The sequence below is a fragment of the Aythya marila genome (genome assembly GCF_965140915.1).
Source record: "Aythya marila genome assembly, chromosome: 2".
In the NCBI taxonomy this organism is placed as follows: domain Eukaryota; kingdom Metazoa; phylum Chordata; class Aves; order Anseriformes; family Anatidae; genus Aythya; species Aythya marila.
In genome coordinates, this window is record NC_139043.1 from 4,814,059 (window position 1) to 4,837,051 (window position 22,993).

The window sequence follows — 22,993 nt, forward strand, 5'->3', positions numbered from 1 at the left end:
AACTGTGAAAACGATAACATATTCTTTGGCTTCACTCAATATCTATTTCCTAAAACTTTCTTGGTGATGTACCATTATCCTACCCTGAACCTGCAGCTTTCTCAAAGTGTCTGTATTGATATTGCTACTCTCATTCTCACTATTGTTCGCCCTCAGTGGAGGGCTCAGAACTCAGAATTCTGTGGGTCAGAAGCTTGTGTACTTTTACTGGCTGTCAAAAGTAATGGATCACCTTACAGAGATGCCAACTTTTCCGATCCGGTCAGCAGAAGCACTTTTTCAATCCTTTTGAATTGCCCTTTGGTGTTTCTTGTCTCTCTTGACTATGTAAGGTTCTTCAGCAGCCATGTAGCCTTTTAAGGGTAGTTGATAGAAATTCTACACATCCACCCATTATGTAATGGGATGTGATTCAGCTACTCTATTTTAGGTGAGAAAAACTGTACCCCGAGCTTTGTTAAGGCAATTGACTGTCTGCCACAGGAGGAGGTCCAGGACAGGTAGTTCATTTGTAGATGCCTACCTTTAGTCACATGAATGACACCTGATGTTGTGGACCTAAGCAAGTATATCCAAAAATCCTCTCTGTCATGAGGGAATGTCTGCACCTGAACCAATTGTGAATGGGAAATGCTATGAAATACTGGGGATTTTTGTAGTCATGAATAAAAAATTCTGCCCTTTGCTGCTGCTTTACTATTTGTTTGTATTGCTTCTGTCTATTCATCCAGATAGTTCTCCACTGTGAATCTTCTGTGAACCTGCCCTTGTCTGTTCTGCTGGAAAAGTACTGTGAAGCTTTATCAGCCCGCACCAATGTCACAGGTATTTATTTCTCCATTTCTCAGTGGCTTCTTGTTACTCCAGGATCTGTTTTCAAAGTGTCCTTGCTCCAGGAACATCTTTTCCTACTGAGATAAACATAGTGCTTCCAGCCTTCAGTTTTCATTGGTAACAACGTACAGTGGTGTGACATGGAAAGAAAATTTTGAAGTTTGCACACCTGGAAAGAACTTCAGGTAGACTAATAATGGCAGCCTTTATTCACTCTGTTGAGCTGACTGTACTCACTGGCCGATATGATCGTTGAAGGTCAGTACTTCTAAGGGACCTGTATCTATATGCAGACTGGTCAAGACTCATTGTCAAAGGCTGTCTGCAATTCTCCAAGTGCCTCATGGCTTATCCAGGCTGGGCAGGCAAAGCACAGTGGATGTGGTAGTAAATTCTAGCCCTTGTATGACATTCACTGTAGAAATTGGGGTGCTCTGACCTGACTAAAGCTTATACAGGCTAGGGGTGAACCTTTTACCATTTTGGTCAGGCCAATGGACATGAAAAATACCAGTCCTCCAAATCAGAACATGTTGAACCTCAAAACTTTGCAATTTCTGTTTCCTGGTCCCACCATCAAGTCTCCAAAACCTAAATGTAACTTTTCAGGTTAGGAGAGAATTCTTTTCTGATAGAGGACAGAGATAATCCAGGGGTACTCAGGGACACTGGCAGTGGGATGAAGGGAGAATGGAATCTTGCAGACTCTCCAGAATGTTAAGCACAAACAGCAAGGAAATTGTGGGGGGAATGTGCAGCCTTTGCTTTCTTTACACCAGCTTTTGAAAGCAGGGCAAAGCACTGATTTTTGTGTTTGACTCTTGACTAAAATGCACCAGCAAAAAAATTGATATTGTAAGAGATGTGAAACTGGATCCAATTTTGGTTCAGAAGTGGAAGAGGCATGCTCACTGGCACTGATCTGCAGGATGACCATGGTGCTGCAATGGGTGATTCAATGGGGGCAGTAGGATTGTTTTTTTCCTCTTTGTTTTCCCCACAGAAAATCCTCACGGAGGGAGTTTAAAATACCTTGTAGGCATGTAGATGTTATCATTTAAACAGTTCTCTAGCCTTAAGAAATGGCAAAGCAAATGAGGTTCAAGGAAGAAGTCTTTCCATGTATCAGATCAATTTTGGTTTACTCTGACTCTACATATTCCATAAGGACAATAAACTGATCTAGGTAAGATGATCAGACTGAGGTCTGAAAGTTTTGTTGCCTTAACTGCCTGTTAATTTGCATATAAATGGGTGTGTTGACCTGTATTATGAATCTAGTCTGAGCTTTGTAACTTGTGGCATTGTGTTCCAGGGAGCAACTGTGCCTGATGAGGTATATTTTCTTGTATAAATTTTAATGTCAGTCTGTTCTATTTTGTAGCTGTAAACAAAGGAAAGATAGATGAGGTTTTGTGAAACTTTACATAATCTTGGACCCTTCTTTCAGGTGTTTTTTGACTTTTGAATATTTCTGAAAATACTACCATAAAATTTTCCATTAATTCATAATGTATTATTTCTTTCCCAGAGCTTTTATTGCAAAAATATTATTATTTCACACCAGACTGCCTTAAACTTTGGCAAACACTTTAATTTCTAATTGTTGGCAAAAAAAAAAAAATAAAATCATTTTCTGAGCTATTTACATGATGCATGAACTCAAGGCATCTTCTCAGGCTGAGTACAACTATTATAATAGCATATTAATATGAAAACGCTAGAGAGAAGTCACAGGAGCCTCTTACACTGTATTATTATTGTAAAGTATCACTGATCAGAGAAGTAAAGCACTGCTCTAAAGTTAATGAGACTTGATTGTTATATAGAGACAATCCAACATACCTTTATAAGGTATGTTTATAGAATATACCTTTCCATGATGCTCGTGACCATAGCGCCTTCTGCAGCATACTTTGAAATCTTATCATACTTTGAAACTTTTCATTGAGCATAGGCTTATACATGTAGTAAAACTATAAGCTGCCTCATGTTCGGCAAGTTGGACATAAGTCCAGATTCGTGCATGAGCATAAAGTGAACTTTGGGACCTACTGCAGGCAAAAGTTTGCTTTTTTCTTAGTATGAGTGAATGTACTCTTCTCAATGTGATGGATCACCAACATGGGGCTTCTTGCCACTGCATCTTTCTCTTGTTTCACATGATAAAAGCAGGGTCTTTAAAAAGGTCTGGACTTTTCAGCTATGAGTCTTCTCATTAAAATGAAGGTATGCAATGCAGTGATCTCCGCCTTTATAATCAGTGAAATACAGCCAATATAGTCAAAAGTCTGGATTGTTACTTTGTCCTGAACTAAGATGTAATAGAAGAAGCCTTGCAGAGAAGTCTTGCTCTTGAAATGTTTTTTTTTTTTTCCTCTAAGGGGATCCAAGGATAAAAAAAACTCCTGTAAATATATTGCTGTTGTCCAAAATTACCTTAGCTGTGTGCATCCTGCATTTTGAACCCTCACAACTGTAAGGATATATCATGCTGAAACATTGGTGTGCTCCACCCAGCAACATGGATGTGCAGAGTCAGACCAGAACCACAGAGTCTGAAATGTCTTCGTCTTTTTTTCTGATCATAATCTTTGACACTGTGCAGATCTAGTCATTTAAAGAGGAAAAAAAAATCAATAAAATAAAACAACAGCAACAAAAAAATCCAAAGACAGACATATTGAACAATCTTTATTTATAGCTGGGAGAAGAGAAACGTGAAAGTTTTGTAATTGGTTATATTCCATGTCTCTTTTCCAGATGATGCTGTTAATTAGTCCAAGATGTTAATTTCCTCCCCTCATAATTACTAACTTCAGCCTCCAAATATGTTCACAACAAGTATCCCAAACAGATGGCATAAAATGCTTTTGAGATTTTCATTTATGTTCAAGTGCACTGAATTGCTGAGTGAATGACATTGTGAATTCAGTCTGACATGATTTAAGCCAAGCAATGCTTTTTAAGAGGTGAAAGACAATATCATTCACTCTCTTTTGGGTTTTGTTTCCTCAAAAAATTCCTGGATTACACCTTCATTATTGCTTGGATGCAGCTTTTGATCTTGATGGGATTGTGTGTGTATCTGTGGACCTGAAGAGGGATTTTATTTAATTTTTAATTCTCACTTTGTTTTCATATATAAGAAGTATTGGTTGAAATGGCAGATTTTTTTTACAGTGACTCAGCTGAACATGTTCCCGATGTCTCTCTTCGTATGGTTTGACTAGAATTACAGTAATATGCAGGATGACCAGATAACAATAATTCAATATATGTCTGATACATGCATCAAGTTATAGCTTGGATTTTTATAGGAACTCAGAGAAAACAGGTCCTCTATTCACAGCAATATTCAGTGAATTTCATCACGCTTCCCTTCACATACTTTGAGTTTCCTATCTTACATATTTCCACTAGAGACTGCAGGTCCTGTCTTACTTCTGTTCCTACTCACTTTCGATCTCCACGGAAGTCTTTTTCTCCCACTTTTTGATCCATCGACAAGTTTCACCACACAATCTTTAAGACTTTGATAAAGCACATTCACCAAAAAAAGGGATCTCCTTCCAAAAAATAAACTAGAAGGTGGATGGACAGTGCTACAGTACTTAGCGTATTAACATAAGAATTACATTCTCTGTTTTCTTTCTCTTTCTTACCCTTCACTCACTTTGAAGGTTGCAATTTGCATTTCTGATGTTTAAGGCTATTCAAACAACTGAGTAAGTGCATGACAGTAGATCAGATGTGTCATGCATTTCATTTCATGAAGGCCTTGTATTCACTGAAAGGAAAAAATATTTATTTCCCTTGTTTCGCTGGATCCTCTTGAGGCTGGGCATGGTTCCTTTCCCTTATTCTGGTCACTTTGCAGCATGGTGAAAGACTGCTGTCCCACAGAAATGGTGCAGAACTCCTGAGTCTACATGGTGCAGGATTCCACCTGTACAAACTCTGGCCTATACTTCTCAAGTTGTCTTCTCAAGTCTCCAGGGAAGCTCTTGTATGGGATATATTAGTGATGGTGGGAGGAATGTATCCAGGGCTGATTCTAACATGCAACTCTGGTGAAATCTGGAATTAGTGGTCAAGTGCCAATGAACGTGACATCATCTGGAGATTTTCATAATTTGTCTTCTTGCTGGGACAGTGAGTTATACTACAGGCTTCTTCAGGACTTAACAATATCACCAAACAGAAGATAGAAAAAGTAGTTTTCATTTCTTATCCTTTCTTGAACCACTTACAAGTCCCACAATGAATCTCATCAAACATGAGACATCAATAAGCACTCCTTACACCTCCTGCACAGGCACTGGCCAAAGCAAGGTTTGTCTGAAAGAAGGATTTATGAAATCACATGGCATTCTCAAGCATGAATCAAATTTCCTTTCTTGTCACTGTCACACTTAGATAACTCCTTAATCTGGCTGTCAGCATTGAGCTACTAAAACACCTTCTTGCCTAGAGGTCTTGTGTAAACCAACTACAGACAGTCTTAAGCTCAGCTCCTGTGGTATATGTTAGTATCACTTTTCAGGATAAACTGTTCAAAAACATGTTAGACAGCAGTAACAGCTACGTGGGAAAGGGAGAGAAAGCATGTGTACTCAAAAGTGTCTTTGCAGGTTAGCATTATAATTGCGTATTGAAAGATAGCAGGTGTGTATTTGTTGCATGATCTTTGTCCTTCTACCCTAAATTAATAAAATCAAGATGCAAAAGTAAAAGTGCTTCCTCTGTGACGAAAAAAAATATATGTACATAACAGTTATTTCAGACCTTTGAGTACTGTTCCATTTATCCTTCAGTGTCACGGATCTGATTCTGCTTCCAGTTATGATAAGTACGTATGTATAAAGTAAATGTACATATGTGTGCCTGTCTCTGTCTGTGTTTTGGGGGGAGTGTATGAATGTGTGTGTTTCTGTAACTTGGTGACAAAACCATATGAACTGGGGAATGGTAGCATCCTAAAGTGTGTGTTTCTTTTGAAATGAAAATTTTAAAGTTTTCTTTAGACAACCAATTAAATAAATAACTTAATTCTACTTCTGTTTTAGACATTACATTTAGCTTAACTTTAACTTGAAAAGTTCATGTACAAAAAACAAACAAACAAACAAACAAACAAAACCTATAAGATTATAAATCTTCATTTTAAACCTTTAAAACCATCAAGTCTATTTTCAGAAAATTATTTCCTATCTCTTTGGACAGAAAAATTATGAAGACTTGATGCTATGTTGGTACAGTGTTTCTGCCATCTTGAAGCTGAGCATTAATTAAAATGCTTTTATTTCCATCATTTTTTGTTTTGATGGTATCCCTAGACAGATCCATCTCTGTGAACCTGGCACAATGCAAATGTCTAAAAACAAGGTTTTGTAAGTGTGCCTGCTTGTGAGAAAAGAGGCTTTGCAGACTCTGCAAAGTTTCATTTTTAAATAATTTCTGTCTTCTTGGAACTTTATTCAAACAAAATCTGAGCTTTCTAGGTTTTGTTTAGGGAGGATTTATCTGTGCTACATTTCTGGAAAGGGTTCTCTCAGCTGTAGCTAGAAGACTTTCTTTTTCATCCAGATTCTTTGTCCTGTGTTTCCTTCTAGCCCAGAATCAATGTAGGCCTTTCTCCAGGCAATCTCAATGTCTGTTATGATTTTGTGTATGGTGTGTTTGTCTGTGGTAAAGATATTTAGTGTTAAGCTGCTCAGTTCAAAACCGGGTGAACCTTTGATTCCTTCTTTATTTCTGGTTGGGACTTCTGCTGATCAGGAATCCCTGCAGGTCAGCCAAGTGTGACCATCTTATGCTGGCACATGTTCTAGTATGGCTTTGCCTGCTGGTCATCATCATACCACTGTCCTGCTTTGCTGTGAATGCAGGCCTAGCTGAGTCACTTCTGCTTAATATGTGTGTGTGGGGGGGGTCATCTCTGTGAACCAGGAAGGTGGGACCGAACCTGGGAATTTCAGAGCAAAAGGTAATAGCTGAAAGTACAAATGCTTAGGAGTCGGCATGTCCCTGGGGCTATCGTAGCCTCATGGGGTGGAACTCATCTCACAGTTTGTCATCTGAATACTGATGATTACACGTAAAATAAGGGTCTGAGCTCCCACTGTTGGATAGGATTTACTTGCCCTCATGTCAGTGCTCAGTGCCCTTTGAGGTACTTTAGGGTACCTAAGACGTGCAGGGCTGGCAGATATAGCACAGAACCCACAGGAGACCTGTGCCCTCTGGAATAGGGGGAGGAATATCTCAGGGATTGAGTGGCCTGGGATGCTTATGTGTCATCTGAATCCTTCCGTAGATCTCCATTGACTATTATTGCACTAGATGAACTGGATGAGATGAACTAGATGTTCCAGTCCATCCAGGTATCCTAATATAGGCACTTCTGCACAGGAGTTTCATAGAAGTCTGACATACAGGATGAAGGCTGCAAGATGGGAGTTAATAGTTTATAGCTCAAAGCACATATGAAATATCCTCTGACAAGATGATTTAATCACAGAGGCTTTGGCTACCAAAGAAAAATGTCATGAGTGGTTGTTTGTTTTTTTTTGCCTTGATGCGCCAGCAGCTGAGTACACATGGGCTGCAGGTTTTGCTTGGCTGCCTATTGTTATTTTTTAGGAGTTAATTTCAATCAATCATTCTTTTAGTAGATGAAAGTTTCATGACAGAGAAACATATTCTATAACTTGCTTTCTATACAGAACAGCATAGGTGAGACACTCATTGCTCCAGGGGTTATTTATTTCTGTGCATTGCCCTACTCTGTTTCTTGGAAACGGAAGATTTGGCCTCATTACATCTCTAAATATCCCTCCACAGTAATGGCATGGCAGCAATTCTCACTGTTTCCCTTCTGATTTTCCCAGCAGGTCACATCAGTGAGCACTTCCATTTATAATGATACTTGGATGAGCTATTCATTTTAACGTATGCTTTGCACTCTCTTGGCGTCAGCCTGCTGGCTGAAGCTACGTACTCTGCTCCTGCAGCTGCCCGTGGGGCACTTGGGAATGTGCTTTCATCACATCCACACAACTCCATTACTGCTCACAGGCATAAAGTTAACCTTGAGCAGCAGCATTTGCATGATCAAAGCTGGAGCTGAGGACACAGGCACTCTTCCTAGCACTTCCTATTTTCAGATGTTGCAATAACACTATTTAAATAGAGGTGATGATGGTGGTTTACTTTCTCACTGCCTCAAATAACATACCAGGCAGTCTAGCACTGCTTGCTTGTACTTCCCAAAATAAAGCTGCGTGCAGTGTTGTTGCACATTTTGTATTGTTGCCGCTGGTCCTTATGATTTAAAATTCATTTCCCAAGTTTGGGGCAGTTCTAAGCTAAGGATTTGTAGAAATTCTCATGTATTAAGGAACTATGTAGACACTCCAGAAAGTTACATGTTCCACTAGGATTACCCATGAGGAATATTAATATATAAATAAATTAATAAATATATATATTTTTTGTCACTTTCTTATAGACGAGACATATAAACATATCTTATGGTTCCCACCTTTACCCTAGGTGTCCAGACACTGTGAAGTTCTTCCAAAATTCACTAACAATAAATCTCTAAGCTGTGTAAACAAGGCAATAAAGTGCTCAGATCCTACAGTGATGAGAGTCACACAGAGTGATTTATTTTCTGTTGCCGCTGTTGTTGTTCTTATATTTTTTAAAAGAGTACCTATGTCTTGCAGTCTGGCTTTTTGTTGTGACTCTGAATGTGAAATATATTTTAGAAAGAATTTACTCCAGTGCCTTGATCCCATGAGTGCATGCTTTTGCAAGACTTCAGGAAACTACTAAATGAAGTAACCTTGGCTTAGAAGAGGAACCAGCTACGCCAGGAGTGGTGTTAGTGGTTTACGATGAATTACCAACAATCTTAACATCTGCAGTCACCATCCCTGAACTTTGCATTATACAGGAAGGTAACAACATTCTGAAAACCTTCATCAGCATTCAGTATCAGCACTGAACTGGCTGAAAAGAAAATCTGTAGCACATGACTGCCTGGAGTCACAGAGGTGTTGGGTATGTGGGTCTGAGGGAGGACTGTAGAATGGGGTTGTTGATGGCATGAAGTCAGGGCAGATCCCACAATCCTATTAGGAAGCAGAGGAATGTACAGTGACCAACTTGATGGCATTGGCATGGTGGTTCCATGCTGCCAGCCTGCGATACTGTGAAGAATAAGGAAAGGAAAAGGAACAGGGCCAAATTTTTGAGGAATGCAAATGAGGCAGGCACAGCTCCTAAGCAAAAACATGTTACAGTGGGGACATGCCACCGAGTTTTATTGTTTCTTATTTCAGAAGAGTGGCACACCTAAATCCTGGATCTGTCACTTCTGCATGATATGTTCTCAGCAGACTCCTGGTAATGACTGCTACAATACCATGCTTCATCACATAGCCTTAAATCTTTGAATGTATACATTTGGTACAATAACTACCATTTGCTGAATGTGGTTTCTAAATTAGATATTTTTTGTACACTTGGCAGATAAAAATATACTTTGTAGAGCCTCTCATTTTGTTGAGTCCTACTGAGCAGATGGAGTGCTTTTTCTGTTCACATGGAATCACGTCAGTGAATCTGGTCTTAAATGAAAACACCTCCTGTCCGTTAAATCAACATTTCTCTCTGGGTTTGTGGATTTATGAGCCCTTCAAGCAGTGAAATAATGCTGTGGCCAATCCATAGAACAAAGCCATGTAACAATAAGTGATACTACAAACCGCACTATTTGGAAAGGTGGGTCGTTCAAGAGGATGCCTAAAACATCTAGTGCAGGAGAATAATTATTAGTAGTAAATGGGAGAGATGGTCTAGAATGGGAAACATGGTTTTTTGCTTGTTTCTCATTTCAGTAAAATGGTCAAGACCTTATAACCCAATGACTAAGTTGGCTGTCCAGTTTAGGAATGAGCCTTTACATGTGCTCTTGTTGACAATCAGTGGTTGTCTTGCCTTTGTCTCCCTGCTTTTGACAAAAAGGATCTTTCCATACTACTTTAGGAGGAGTGTTCCCGAGCCACACATAGAACCGTGGTCACCAGATAAACAGATGAAGGCGAGACAGGACTCCATCCATTTCTCCGTGCTGGTATAATCATAATCTCTGTGTGTCTAATGCCCATGTTTATAAATTCATACCAGCTAGCACCACCTTACTTCAGCAGTATCTACCAAAAGCAAAAAAGGTGGGGGACCTTTTGTACATTTTGACCAATTTACATCTGCCATCAGTACATTGCAATGCATGCTCAGAAATGCTGTCTGAGAATCCAGTGGTTCGTCTAAGGAAGAGACAGTGGTAGGATACTTCATATTTACAGATGCTGTTGTGGCCTACCATGGACTAGAATGTGAATACAGGCAATGGATTAGGGGTTCAGCTAGCATAAATCACCTAGTATAAAGTTGGAGCTGGCAGCTCATCCCTCTTTGTTTAGATCTCTACTGCATCACTTAGATGGCCTTTTCTGAATAAACTCTGCTATGCATAGAATTAATCTGCCTTGTCCTCCAACCCTGAGATGGGGACATCTTACTGTATTGTCCCATGTATGAAAAAATCATTAAGCACTAAAGCTAGTCCAAATGCAAAGCTGACCTGTAAAGCTCCAGCTCTATATTGTTCAATTTTGTTATTCCATTACAAAATAAGGATTGTAATTTTATTTTTTTTCCTGCAAGCATTCATCTTACTCATTAAACTGTCAAAGTGTACAAGCTGGCTGTATAAGTAAAAGATAATGGAAAATGTTAGCACAGTTTCTGTAAGCCACTAGGACCTGAACTGTTCAGCTGTTTTGCCCTGTGTATCTTTCTTTACTCATGTGAGAAGACTCGTTCACCACAGTGAAACGCTCCACTGAGTAATATTACTCTTGTGCATAAGCGTTAGACAAGAAAAAAAAATAAAAAAATATGGATTCAAATATTTCAAGTGCATGTACCCATAGCTAAGAGGGGAGACAAAAGAGAACCAGATTCCTAAAGGTGTAAATGTTGTGGTGTCTCATTTCCATTGATGTGCTACAGGAATTTGATCCCATGACTCTAAATGGTGCTGCTGTAATAAACCTGCTAACCTATCTGTGGATTTGTTTGTCCTTCCTAAAACCCTCTAATGAACACTGTGGGGAATGGTACCAGTGCATGGCTTTCTACCTTCACCCTCTTTAAATTCTGTCTTGTGCAGATGTCCCTGGTACATAAGGCCAGGCATTTAGAAGCTGATCTCTTCCCAGCTAACACTGTTAAACACACTGAGGTTTACCATACCAAAGAAACCTCATCACATTCAGGAAATCCTCTGTGATGAATATGATGTCTGAGAGAGTTCTTATGTGTCTCCTATTCCTGTGTTCTTCCCTAAGTATCCACTTCGGGCTGCTGTTGAAGACAGGATGCTGCAGTAGCTGGACCTTCATAAAAAAAAAAAAAAAAACTTCTTTATTTTATTGGTTTTAGTGGCAGCCTAAGGCCCATTCAGCTGCACAAGTCTACTTTGCAATATCTAGAGTTACAGGAAATTAATCACACTGCTAAGAACCTTCTTTCTTTGAAAGTATCCCTGAGGTAATTTAGCAGCCTGTGGAAGACTATTACTTTCTGCCTTCTGTGTAAATACAGGGGAAATAGTTAATAATTGGGAGGCAGATATAGTTGCAATTTCATTATTAATCTGTTCAAGGAGACTGCTTGTGAGTTCATCACTGTGAACATGGGTATGAAATCTTTAGATTAATCCTCAATGTGTAGACACACTTCAGTGGGTATCGGGTCTTTGAAATTTGTATTAGTGAGCTAAAACCAAGATTTCTGGCAAGGACGGATGGCTTTTTATCTGGCCAATTTGCTTTATTTTGTTTTTACATATATATATATACGCATCTATATATCTATATGATTATTTTTAGAATGAAAAGTGTCATTGTGCTGAAATTGTCCTTCCTCCAGTAGCCACTAGGTGAATTAACTTTGAAAGCTTTGAAAGCCAAGCGTTTGGAGTACGATGGGCATTTTTTTCTGTAATGCCATTGGAAAAAAATCTATCCTGTTCTCTTGTTTGAGTTACTTGAAAACTTTGCACAAATCACAATTTTCTTCATGAATGGGACACTGTCCTTAGATCCTTACAGGGATCTGATCAGAGCTGGCAACTCTTTAAGGGTATTTTCCTTAGAGTACAAGAGCTCTAGGTGGGGGCTGGGGGAGCAGAGTCCATCCCACTGTAAGCAAAGAACAAGTTTGGGACCTCCTGACCCAACTTAACAAGTGTATGGGGCCTGAGAGCACTGAGAGCAAGCCTATGGAGAAGGACCTGGGGGTTTTTGCAGATGAAAACCTCAACATGAGCCATCAGTGTATGCTCACAGCCCAGGAGGCCAACTGTGTCCTGGGCTGCATCACCAGAGGAGTCACCAGCAGGTGGAGGGAGGTGATTGTCCCCTCTGCTCTGCTTGAGAGGCCCCACATGGAGTGCTGCATCCAGGTTTGAGGCCCCCAGGACATGAAAGACCTGGGCCTGTTAGAGCGAGTCCAGAAGAGGGCTACAAAATTGATCAGAGGACTGGAACACCTCTCCTGCCAAGAAAGGCTGAGAGAGCTGGGGATGTTCAGCCTAAAGAGAAGGCTCTGGGAAAGCCTCATTGCAGCCTTTCAATACCTAAAAGAATCTTATAAAAAGGATAGAGAGGGACTCTTTACTCAGGTAGATAATAGAACAAGGGGTAATATTATTTTTGCTTGGGAGAGACTATCCAATTCACTCAGACCATGCTGATGTTCTCTCATGCTGTTTTGATTAATTGCTCTTATTTTTTACTTAATTTCTTATGGAGCCTTCTCAGATCCAAATGTAAAACATGTTAACAGAAAAGATATAGTTTTCCTGGTTACTATACAATAACTTGTTCTACTATTAAAAACACAAATCTCTGAGATAAGTGATGCAGAAAGTAACTCAGTATGTGTACTTTATAGAAAGAAATGATGATTTTTTCCTAAAATGACAATCTAAATGAATATAGTTATATATGTTATTAAACTTCTGGCTAGTACTTCCCTAACTTAGAGAGTTATATGAAGATTTTCAACAGGAAGACAGAGACCTCAGGGGCATCAGTGGAAGCATATAGTAGAAATGATTATGCCTTCTATTTTTGTATTATAATCACCAGAATTTCATCAACATCCATAAGGAAATAAATGCACCCAGTTTATTTGAGAAGACACACAGTTGAGAAAAAATGTGTGCAGCATTACACACTATCTATTACTTAGTTTTTCTGCAGTCCCACAGTCCACAGATGAAACAAGCAAAGAATACTTGATTTTTGATCTGCATTGCAGATTTTCAAGCACTTTTTAACTCTTCATCTGTTTTGAGGAAGCCTGACTCTGTTATGCAGTATTTTAGCTTAAGTCCACCTTTTCAGTTATTTCTTGTTTTCAGTGTTGCAATACATAGGAATACTTTGTTATAATTAGCTTTCCATAATTAAAATTAAAAATAATAATAATTGCAAAATCATCCTTATAAAATCCATGCAAATTGAGGAAACTTTTTTCTCTGTTTCATATATGGTGAAAAGTTAAATTATTTGCCAAGGCTTCAATTCCAATCAGTAGAGGAATACTAGAACTTGAAATGTTTTGGTTCTGCAGTCTGGCTGTGGTACTTGGTTGATAAAATGAATAAATAAATAAATAAATAAATAAATAACATAAATAAAAATTTAAAGTAAGCTGATGACATTTTTGCATTGCAAAAGTTCTAAATAAAAAGTTCTAAATAGACCATAGAAGCCTTGCAAGCTCACATACATCGCAATGAGAATTTTCTAATCAACTGATGTAACTGCTCTTGCTTTTAACTGGAACTCTCATGTGTTGGTATTTTCAGGTCTTTTCTTCTTCAAAAATCTTGGAGACACAAAGGTGAACCTGACAGTTGTAGCTCTGTGGAAAAATATGGGATTAAATTTGGATTTCTGTGGTTGGTGTGAAGTTCCAGAGAATGGAAGTAATTATTTTGGGAAAGGAGTGCTGATGTGGTCGACATGAATAATAATTTGCTACCTATTGGATATACACGTAAAGGCATGGGACACAACATGTCCAAGGTCACAGATTTAGCTAGAGGTGGATTTGAAATTCCTGTCTCTCTGGCTCATGCTCTAATACCTACGCTCTTACCTTATAAAATTGTATTAGGCTTACGTGGCAAGAGTTTGGTAGCAGGGAAGCTGCAGGGGTTGCCTCTGTGAGCAGAGCCCAGCAGCTGCCCCATGTCAGGCCAGAGCCAGCTCCAGCCAGCTCCAAAAGGGACCCACTGCTGGCCAGAGCCAAGCCATGAATGAAACTGGCTGGGCCTGTGGAAGAGCATATTTAAGAAAGGGAAAAAAACCTGCTGCACAACAGCATCTGGGAGAGAGGGGTGAGAAATGGGAGAGAAACAGCCCTGCAGCCCCCAAGGCCAGTGCAGCAGGAGGGCAGGAGGTGCTCCAGGCATGCAGCAGCAGTTCCCCTGCGGCCTGTGGAGAGGCCCCTGGTGGAGCAGGCTGTCCCCCTGCAGCCGCTGGGTCCCACATGGAGCAGATCTCCACGCTGCAGCCCATGGAGAGGAGCCCACACAGGAGCAGAGGGTCTGGGGGGAGCTGTTGCCCGTGGGGGACCCGTGCTGGAGCAGTTTGCTCCTGGGGGTGGACCCCATGGGACAGAGCCGTGTGGGACCAGTTCTTGATGTTTATGAAAAACCCACACAGGCTCAGTTTGGGAAGGACGGCATCCCATTGGAGGGACCCCGTGTGGAGCAGGGGCAGAGAGGGACCGTGAGGGAGCGGGAGCGACAAAGCCTCAGGGACTGACCTCCATTCGCAGTTCCCATGTGCTGCTCATGGGGAGGAGTGAGAAGAGGGTGGATGAGTGGGAAGGTGTTATTGGTTTGCCTTTAGTTCTCATTGCTCTAGTCTGTTGGCAATAAGCAATAAAATACATTAATTCCCTTATGCTGAGTCTGTTTTGCCTGTGTCTGTAATTGGTAGGAATCTCCCTGTCCTTATCTCAACTCACAAGCTGTTTTTTCATGCTATTTTCTCCCTCTGTTCTCTTAAGGAGCAGGAATGAAAGAGAAGCATGGTGGAGTTCAGCTGTCCATTGTTTTTAAACCACCACAGAAATGTGGCATGTGCATATTTTGATGTAGAGAAAACAGAGCACACATGTTAGCATGACACTCACAGTGTCTGGCTGAAGGAACTTCGACTGTACATGCTGTAGAAACCTATTTATGCCATACCAGCCCGCTAAACACCTGGTGGTATTTCAAGGTTTTGCACTTGTAAGTAGTCCTTAAGCAGGTTAAAGTGGAGAGGCCCCTGCATCTGTCCTCTTCACCTGTCACATGTATACAACTCATTACTGATGTGTAAATGCTACTTATGGTTGCTCTGAATTGTCATGGTTATTGGGTTGTTTACCAGATAAATATATTAGGTTAACTAATTAATGGTCTCTGTAGAAAAACTGTCATGAAACAGAAGAGCGATATGTGAAAGCCAGTGCCTACAGTTTCTTAGCTGATCTTGTCCAGCCTTCATCTCATCTGCAAAGTTGACTTGAACAGTAGCTTGATATTCTCAAAGATGTGAAAATCCCCTGACAGAAAAATACCTGAAACGCAGGCCAAGTGACCCAAATTAAAGACAGCTTTTGGGTCACTTTGGTCCTGAAGGACCACAGAGAACTTCTGCAGTTCTGGCACAAAGCCTAAGAGGGGACTGACTGCGGGATTTACCTCGGGGAGATACATGGCTGAACACCACAGCACGTGCAATTAGAGAGTTTAATGAGGCAAAAAATCTGCTAGCTTTGTTACCATGACAGCCTTTGGTGTATATATAGCTCTTCCTGGAATCTCTCAGAGTATCTCTTAAAAGCATTGAAAATGCTGCATTCTTAAGCTCTTTCTTTCTTTCTCTTCATGTCAATGCAATGTTAATCAGTGGTTACCTTCACCTCTTACCCTCTGCTCTTGGCAACTCATCTGCTGTAGGCCAAGTGCTCTGTGCAAATCAGGGGCTCCATTCTGCTCCTTCATGAGCAACAACGTGAGCTAAACTCTTCTCATCAGGACTTCTCGTACCTGTGCAGCTGCCAGCAGATTCCATCTTGGAGCACCATCGCCTCATGCTCCAGGTTTCCAATTGTTACTTTTGATTTGCTATTACAGCAGAAAGTAGGGTAAAGCAGTCAGTGGTAGCTAATGAGATAAATGAGCAAATAAGAAGTCCCTTTGTCATAAAGATATAATATATATTTTGTGAGTGTGAACGCGTGGAAAAGATCTTACATTTAAAACTTGGCCTTTGGCCCATGATTACATCACATCTTGAAAATAACTATTCTGCTTTATAATTACTACTTTTTGCCCTCTCCAGCTGAGTTACCAGGGGGTGGAGGAGACAATGCCCCATTAGCTAAGTGCTACCAAAGACTTTGCGTGGGAAAGCAATGTTTTTCCATCCCCAGCTACATTATCTTGCTGGATAATCCTGAATCATTAACATTTCACATCCTTCTTCCTGGCACTTTTTGTTTTTTTGAAATCAGGAGTAGTTGTGAGACAGTATCTGCTTGCAGACAGCAGTCCCTATCCCTCACAACTCTGCAGCTGCCTAATGTTGGGTAGCTGTTCTTTATGGCACTAGATTGTGTGGTTGTGATTACCTATGGGGAAACTTGAATTGCAAATGTAAAGGTTTCACTGAGCTGTTTCCTGCTAGAGAGTACAGAGGGTAAAGGGTCAGTGTTTATTGGGAAAATTCACTGCCTAGGAAAGGAATGAGAAGTCTGGGGTGAGGAAAGGTGGACTGTATCTCTGTCCACTTCTCCAGGCTCTTCCCCACTCTCTCTTCTCTTTCTGCTCCTTCACAGACTGCTGAGATTTAAGACATCCTATCTTTCACTCTATCCTCTTCTTTGGACACACAGACCATCCTCTACATCTGTCATGGTATGGCAGAGTATTCAACAGCAGATACTCTTAAGAATTATCAAAAAGCATGTAAACATGGTCTTATTAACAAATCAGTTTTAAAATACAGCCTAGATTAAAAATAATAACACATGGCCACAGAAAAGCAATATAAAGTAAATACTACTGTGTGAGCATGCATGTGAGTGGCTTTTCCTTTGGTTCCCTGCATTGTACTTAGGGGTTCCCAAGCACTAAATATCATTACTGTAAGAGTGTTTGCTATTCCTGTCTGTTTAGGAGTTTCCAGCATAAATTCTTAAGGCAATGATAATGTAGAATTCCCCATAGGCAAAACAAATTAAAAAAAAAACAAACAAAGAAAACCCTCTGTTAATGCTTCTGATGGCAAGTAGATGTCTAAATAAGAATAAAACAAGTTTTTGCCTTTAGTAAGAGCTTTTTCTTTTTAAGACATTGAAAAGATTTTGGAAACTGCTTTCAAGCATATGAAAACCTGCAGAAAAGAAGGGGGGAAAAAAGGCAAACAAACAAACAAAAAATAGACCTTAATCGGTCTGTAATAATAATAATAATAAATAAATCAACTATAAATAAATAAATAAATAAATAAATTGAACCAGACCATTGACCTGGCAGCAGGATTTTTACTTAGGGTGCAGTCAGATAAATACCTGTTATTACACCTCCCTTTTAATCAAGTCGTTTCCCCTCTCCTCTCATCTTACATGCTGAAACTGATTTATGCAAAGACAGTATGCTTCTCATTCAAGCTGATGGCCCATTGTGAGTTCTCAAAAGAGATGAAAACTTCTCAAATTGTGCTAAACTTGACACAAATGTCCACATATCTTTTTCAGTTGACTCATCTGTTGTAAGCTGAGTCCAGTGAGGGTATTAAATGTATGGAGTGAAGACCAAACTACAGAGGGATCAATAATAATTTGATGGGATCTGCATCGTGCACTGTAGAGTTCACCGCTTCCATTCTAGCTACATCCCATAGATGAAGTCTGCTGACTCCCAATACCACTGAGATCAGGGTGAATATTTTCCTTCAACATTTGTTTTATCTCCAAATCAGTTGATTTTGACTGACCTTAGGAATGTTTAATTTTCAGCAATTGCTGCCACAGGGGGGAAAAATCTGTTTTTACACACATGTAAATGTTTTATTTTGACACGGTGAAAAAACAAACAAACCTTCAAAATTTTCAGAAAATCCAAGTATTAAAAAAAAAATCACATTGGATCCAGAAATGAAAGAAACATCTTTCAAATCAATTTCCTTTTGCTATGCCTAATCAGAAAGTGAGGGGTGGGACTTTTCTGAGTAAATTCAGACATTTCTACACATTAAGATAAGTAGGATAAAACTTACCCTCCACTGTGGATGCCTGAAAGTGAGATGAATTCTAGCCCACTTTGTACAATCAGTCATTTGCTTACATTGATTTCAGTGCTAATAAGGTATTATAAACATTTTCTTTCTGTAGCCTTTGGCTTATGTCTTTTTGGGTTTCTCTCAGAAACGGAATAGTAATTATCCAAGGAAAATGCTGTTCTGAAGAACTACAGGGATCAATTAAGGAAAGCGGCAAATGAATTTCTAGGAATGATATAACATTTCTTTTCCATTGCTATGGGCTTCTGTCCTGCTTCCACAATTTGTGTATCTATGAAGATCATTTTCAGTGATTCATAATGAAGGAATTTACTTTAATGTTGAAAAGATACCATTTACTTTTATCATCAACACCTTGTAGTGTAGATTATGTGGTTCAGAAACATTTACTTTCTCTTGGGGTCACTAAGGTAGCTGCTATTCATACTTCTGGCTTCTGAGAATTGGAGTGGTTGTTTAAGATAGGCCAAGCAGATAGGCTTCTTTGAAAACATTACAAAATCCCTATTTTATCAGTAGAGAAAGGGACAATTGTGAATCATTATAAACACAAGGACAAATGGTTATGTTGCTACTGGCTTGGAAATCCTAATTTTCTATACCTGGTTCTTTGCAAATCCATATACACTCCGTGTACATAGATTCCCAGCTGTTTTCTAGGATAATAGTAATTCCCCTGTGTTGTTGTTGTTGATGTTTCAGCCCATCAATGTAAGCTTTTAGGAAACCAATGAATCCTCATTTGGGGGGGAGGCAGTAATCTCAGAGATGGAAAAGTCACTGTCTGTCTTTTGATTATAAATCATATTGCTATTGTTATTTATTTTCAAATTATGATGGAATCTAGAAGCTAAATCAGATCAATATGTCTCTTCAGGTAAGTGCTGTGCACATCCCAACATGCTCAGAGAAAAAAAAAAAAAAAAAAAAAAAAAAAAAAAAGAGTTTATCGTAGCCTACTTGCCTCCTTCTTTCCCTTTGTATTTCAACTAGAAAGCACAAGCTACAATGAAGTTTGCTGCTGTTAACTAATGCCCTTAAAATTACATCAGTCCCAAACTGACAGGCTGTATTAACAGTAGAAGCGTAAACATTGAGAAATCAAAATTTGTTTTCTATGCAAATGGAATCTATTCAGCAGAAAATCCCCTAACCCAGCACTTTTCTGTTGCTGGATATTTTTGAGTGCTTTGTGTGAATTTGGTTGGAGACATGGCCTTTGATATTAAGTGCACCCTCAGCAAGTTTGCCGAAGACACCAAGCTGTGTGTTGTGGTCACCACACCAGAGGGAAGGGATGTCACCTAGAGAGACCTGGGCAAACCTGGGAGGTGGGCCTGGGCAAACCTCAGGAGGTTCAACAAGGGCAGGCGCAAGGTCCTGCATCTGGGCTGGGGCGATCCCAATCCCAAATACAGGCTGGGCGGGGAATGGACTGAGAGCAGCCCTGAGGAGAAGGACCTGGGGGTGCTGGTGGATGAGAAGGTTGCTATGAGCCAGCAACATGCGCTAGCAGCCCAGAAAGCCAACCGTGTCCTGGGCTGCACCAACAGCAGTGTGGGCAGCAGGACGAGGGAGGGGATTGTCCCCCTCTGCTCTGCTCTTGTGAGACCCCACCTGGAGCCTGTGCTCAGCTCTGGGGCCCCCAGCACAAGAAAGAGTTGGAGTGAGTCCAGAGGAGGCCATGAGACACTCAGAGGCTGGAGCACCTCTGCTGTGGAGCCAGGCTGAGGGAGTTGGGGTTGTTCAGCCTGGAGAGGAGAAGGCTCTGGGGAGACCTCACACCGGCCTGCCAGGGCCTAAAGGGGGCTGCAGGAGAGCTGGAGAGGGACTTTTAGATTAGATGTTAGGAGGAAATTCTTCACTGTGAGGGTGGTGAGGGCCTGTCCCAGGCTGCCCAGAGGAGCTGTGGCTGCCCCATCCCTGGCAGTGCCCAAGGCCAGGCTGGATGGGGCTGGGGGCAGCCTGGGCTGGGACAGGGGGCCCTGCCCATGGCAGGGGAGTGGAATTAGATGGGCTTTGAGGTCCCTTCCAACCCAAACCATTCTGTGTTTTTATTCAATGGCATTTTCTCTACCATTTCTGCATTTCTATTTCTGGAAAGTGCAACTCCTACTTGATCTGGAAAATGGGGCAAAATGGGTGGGTTTGGTTCAGTTGTTTAGCTGGTTGGTTTCTTACAGCATCCTGCATTCTCTATCCCAGACTATGAATTTGTGTCAACAGATACAGATTATGGTCATTTAGCTCACAGTGTAGAAACCTACTGTGTAGGTCCATTTGCCTCAGGTTTAACCCTATGTCAAGATGACAGCAATTGCTTCAGCTTTCTCACAGTGTGTTTTACTGAGTGGTAGCATGAGAAAGCTTTGTTTCCAAATTCATTCGATTTTAGGCTTAAAGCTGATCACAGAAAGGTCAATCTCACATGAAGGGTTTACAGCCTGCTCTAACTCAGCGTGCAGATACTGAAAACGTTAAAGGTGCATTCACAACATCTTTTAATTCTGCCCGTCCCCAGAGCTGTGTGTGAGCAGTTGTTGGGTGGATTAAATCATTTTAATTTGGTCTCTGCAAATTGCTATGAAGAACACTGATTCTTCTGTAACATTGATGATTTATCAGCTCAAGTACTTCCTGCTTCAAAGACCACGGTAGTTATTTTGGGTGTCAAGGCACAGCTACACACACCAATGAAATGAAAAACTGCATTTGATCTTTTTCAGTAATAAACATTTATTGTGCAAGCAATCATGTCTTGTTTAACCATCAAGAGGCCACAAATTTAATGGTGGCTAGTTTGAGAGATTAAAAACCTAAAGTCAAGCTGTTTGAATTATGCATAAGTAAAACTGTGGAATTTATTTCTAATTAATCATTAACTTTCCTCTTAGTTGGTGCTCTCTGTTGGTGAAAAACAATCAATTATTCAGTAAAAACACTGTAATTAGGAACAGGATTCCTATGTGGCCATAATAAACATCATCATGAAAAAGTTTTCAAAACGGAAAACAGAATCAAAACCCCAGTAGAAGTGTTCAACTCTCCACAAATTGAGGCTATTTTTACAGGAAACATTTCCTAGGCTTGATTTTTCTTCTATTTTCCCTACAGGTGGCATTCCTCTCCCTAACTTTAAACATTTATAGTGCAGACATGTCCCAGTGAGCAGGTCATCCCAGGTTCCTTTTATAGTTAATGGTAAGAGAGACTTTTGGAAGACAATTTGTCTTACCCAATTTAAGTATCTTCTTTATGGTGACAGAAATCATCCGGTAGAGCCCACTGACTGCACTAGCTAGATCCCTCTTGACTTTTAAGGGAGCCTGGAGATTTCTTTGCCACCAACAGCTACTCTGCAGACTTTTAAACTGAAACAAATGGTCCCAGCTGCAGCATCTGTATCTCAGAGGAGAATTGGCATGAACGGTGTCCATGTATCAGTTCTTTTATAGGCTAAGTGGTTTATATTTTCTGTGGATTTTGTCTCCAGGAAAGACTTTTAAGGAACATAAACCATACAGACTTGTACAAATCTTCTGGAGAGGAGTGGTGTTTTCTCCGAAAAAATGGAAATCGTTTCTTATTCTCAGAAATTTTGTGTAAGGATGTTATTAGTTTTTATCTGTAAGAGGGAACAATAGGCTGTTCTTCCATCTCCGTAAAATAATCATTTGTTTCAAATAAAATTATGGCTTTCTGGGTGTGGAGGAACACTCACCTATTGATTTCAGCAGGGACTGGAATTTTAACCAGAATAACCTGTGCTCATGTCCAGAGGTGGAAAAAGGCTGCATCTCACCTAACTTTAGATGTATTTAACGTAGACAACTGAAATTAAGTCAGACACCTCAAGCTCCTCATCTAGGCAATTGCAAGTGTAGTAGCATTTATACAACTATGTCATTTAAATATACACTTTATAATGAAATGAACCATGGTGAATTGTGCCATGTTCCTTCATTGACTGTTAAGGAGTCCAGGTAAGTAGCTCAGAGGCAGAGTCCACAAATCCACTCGGTCAGGGTGGTCTCACCCAGAGCTTCTAGTCTGTGTTTTCACGGGACCTATGTCAGGTCCAAGCACAGAAAAATCCTTAACTGTAAAACAGTAAAACATCCCTGACTTCACAATGGCTTTTAGGAAAAGTTAATCAACAACTCAGTTGTAAGGATCATGACCACTCATTCAGGAAACTGCAGATTTCAGAAAAGTCTATGAAACTGAAGTAAACTCCTGTTCCACATTTTACAACTTTGTTCTTCTGTCTGCATTGTCTGACAACTGGTGAACAAAAAATCCCATGTAATTGAGACCAAACAATTAAAGTGAAATTAAAATGACCCCTAGGGTGTTATAGCTCAACTCTAGCTAGTCTTGTATTCAATGAGAGAAGCAGAATCCCAGAGAATATCTATTTTCTGTTATTGTACATAATTTTTCTATCTATGTTAAGAGTACTTTGAAGGAGCTGGGATAAAATAGTCACAGTCAGGACTGTTTATTCAAAGCCATTTCTTCTGAGGTGAGGAAAAGAAAATATTTGCTACCATGTGTGATAGGCTGGAGGGCTTATTATCTCGCTTACCACTGAACATCCAAAGCAACTCAGAGAATTAATACCAGAATAATGGCAAAATCCACATTCTTCCAGAGCTGGTAGTGAAAGATTTGTGAGAGATGGCTGGAGGGTGTTTGACCCTTTT

General features: G+C 40.2%; 1 protein-coding gene across 2 annotated transcripts in view; it reads left to right on the forward strand.

The window, feature by feature from the left end:
- The window catches only part of CRHR2 (corticotropin releasing hormone receptor 2), a 156,744-nt gene that overhangs the window by 13,072 nt on the left and 120,679 nt on the right, over positions 1-22,993 (forward strand). For both annotated transcript variants that reach the window (XM_082753951.1, XM_082753953.1), the window contains exon 2: positions 732-825. In XM_082753951.1, coding sequence (XP_082610077.1) covers positions 732-825 — 94 coding nt within the window. The remainder of the gene's footprint in view (positions 1-731; positions 826-22,993) is intronic.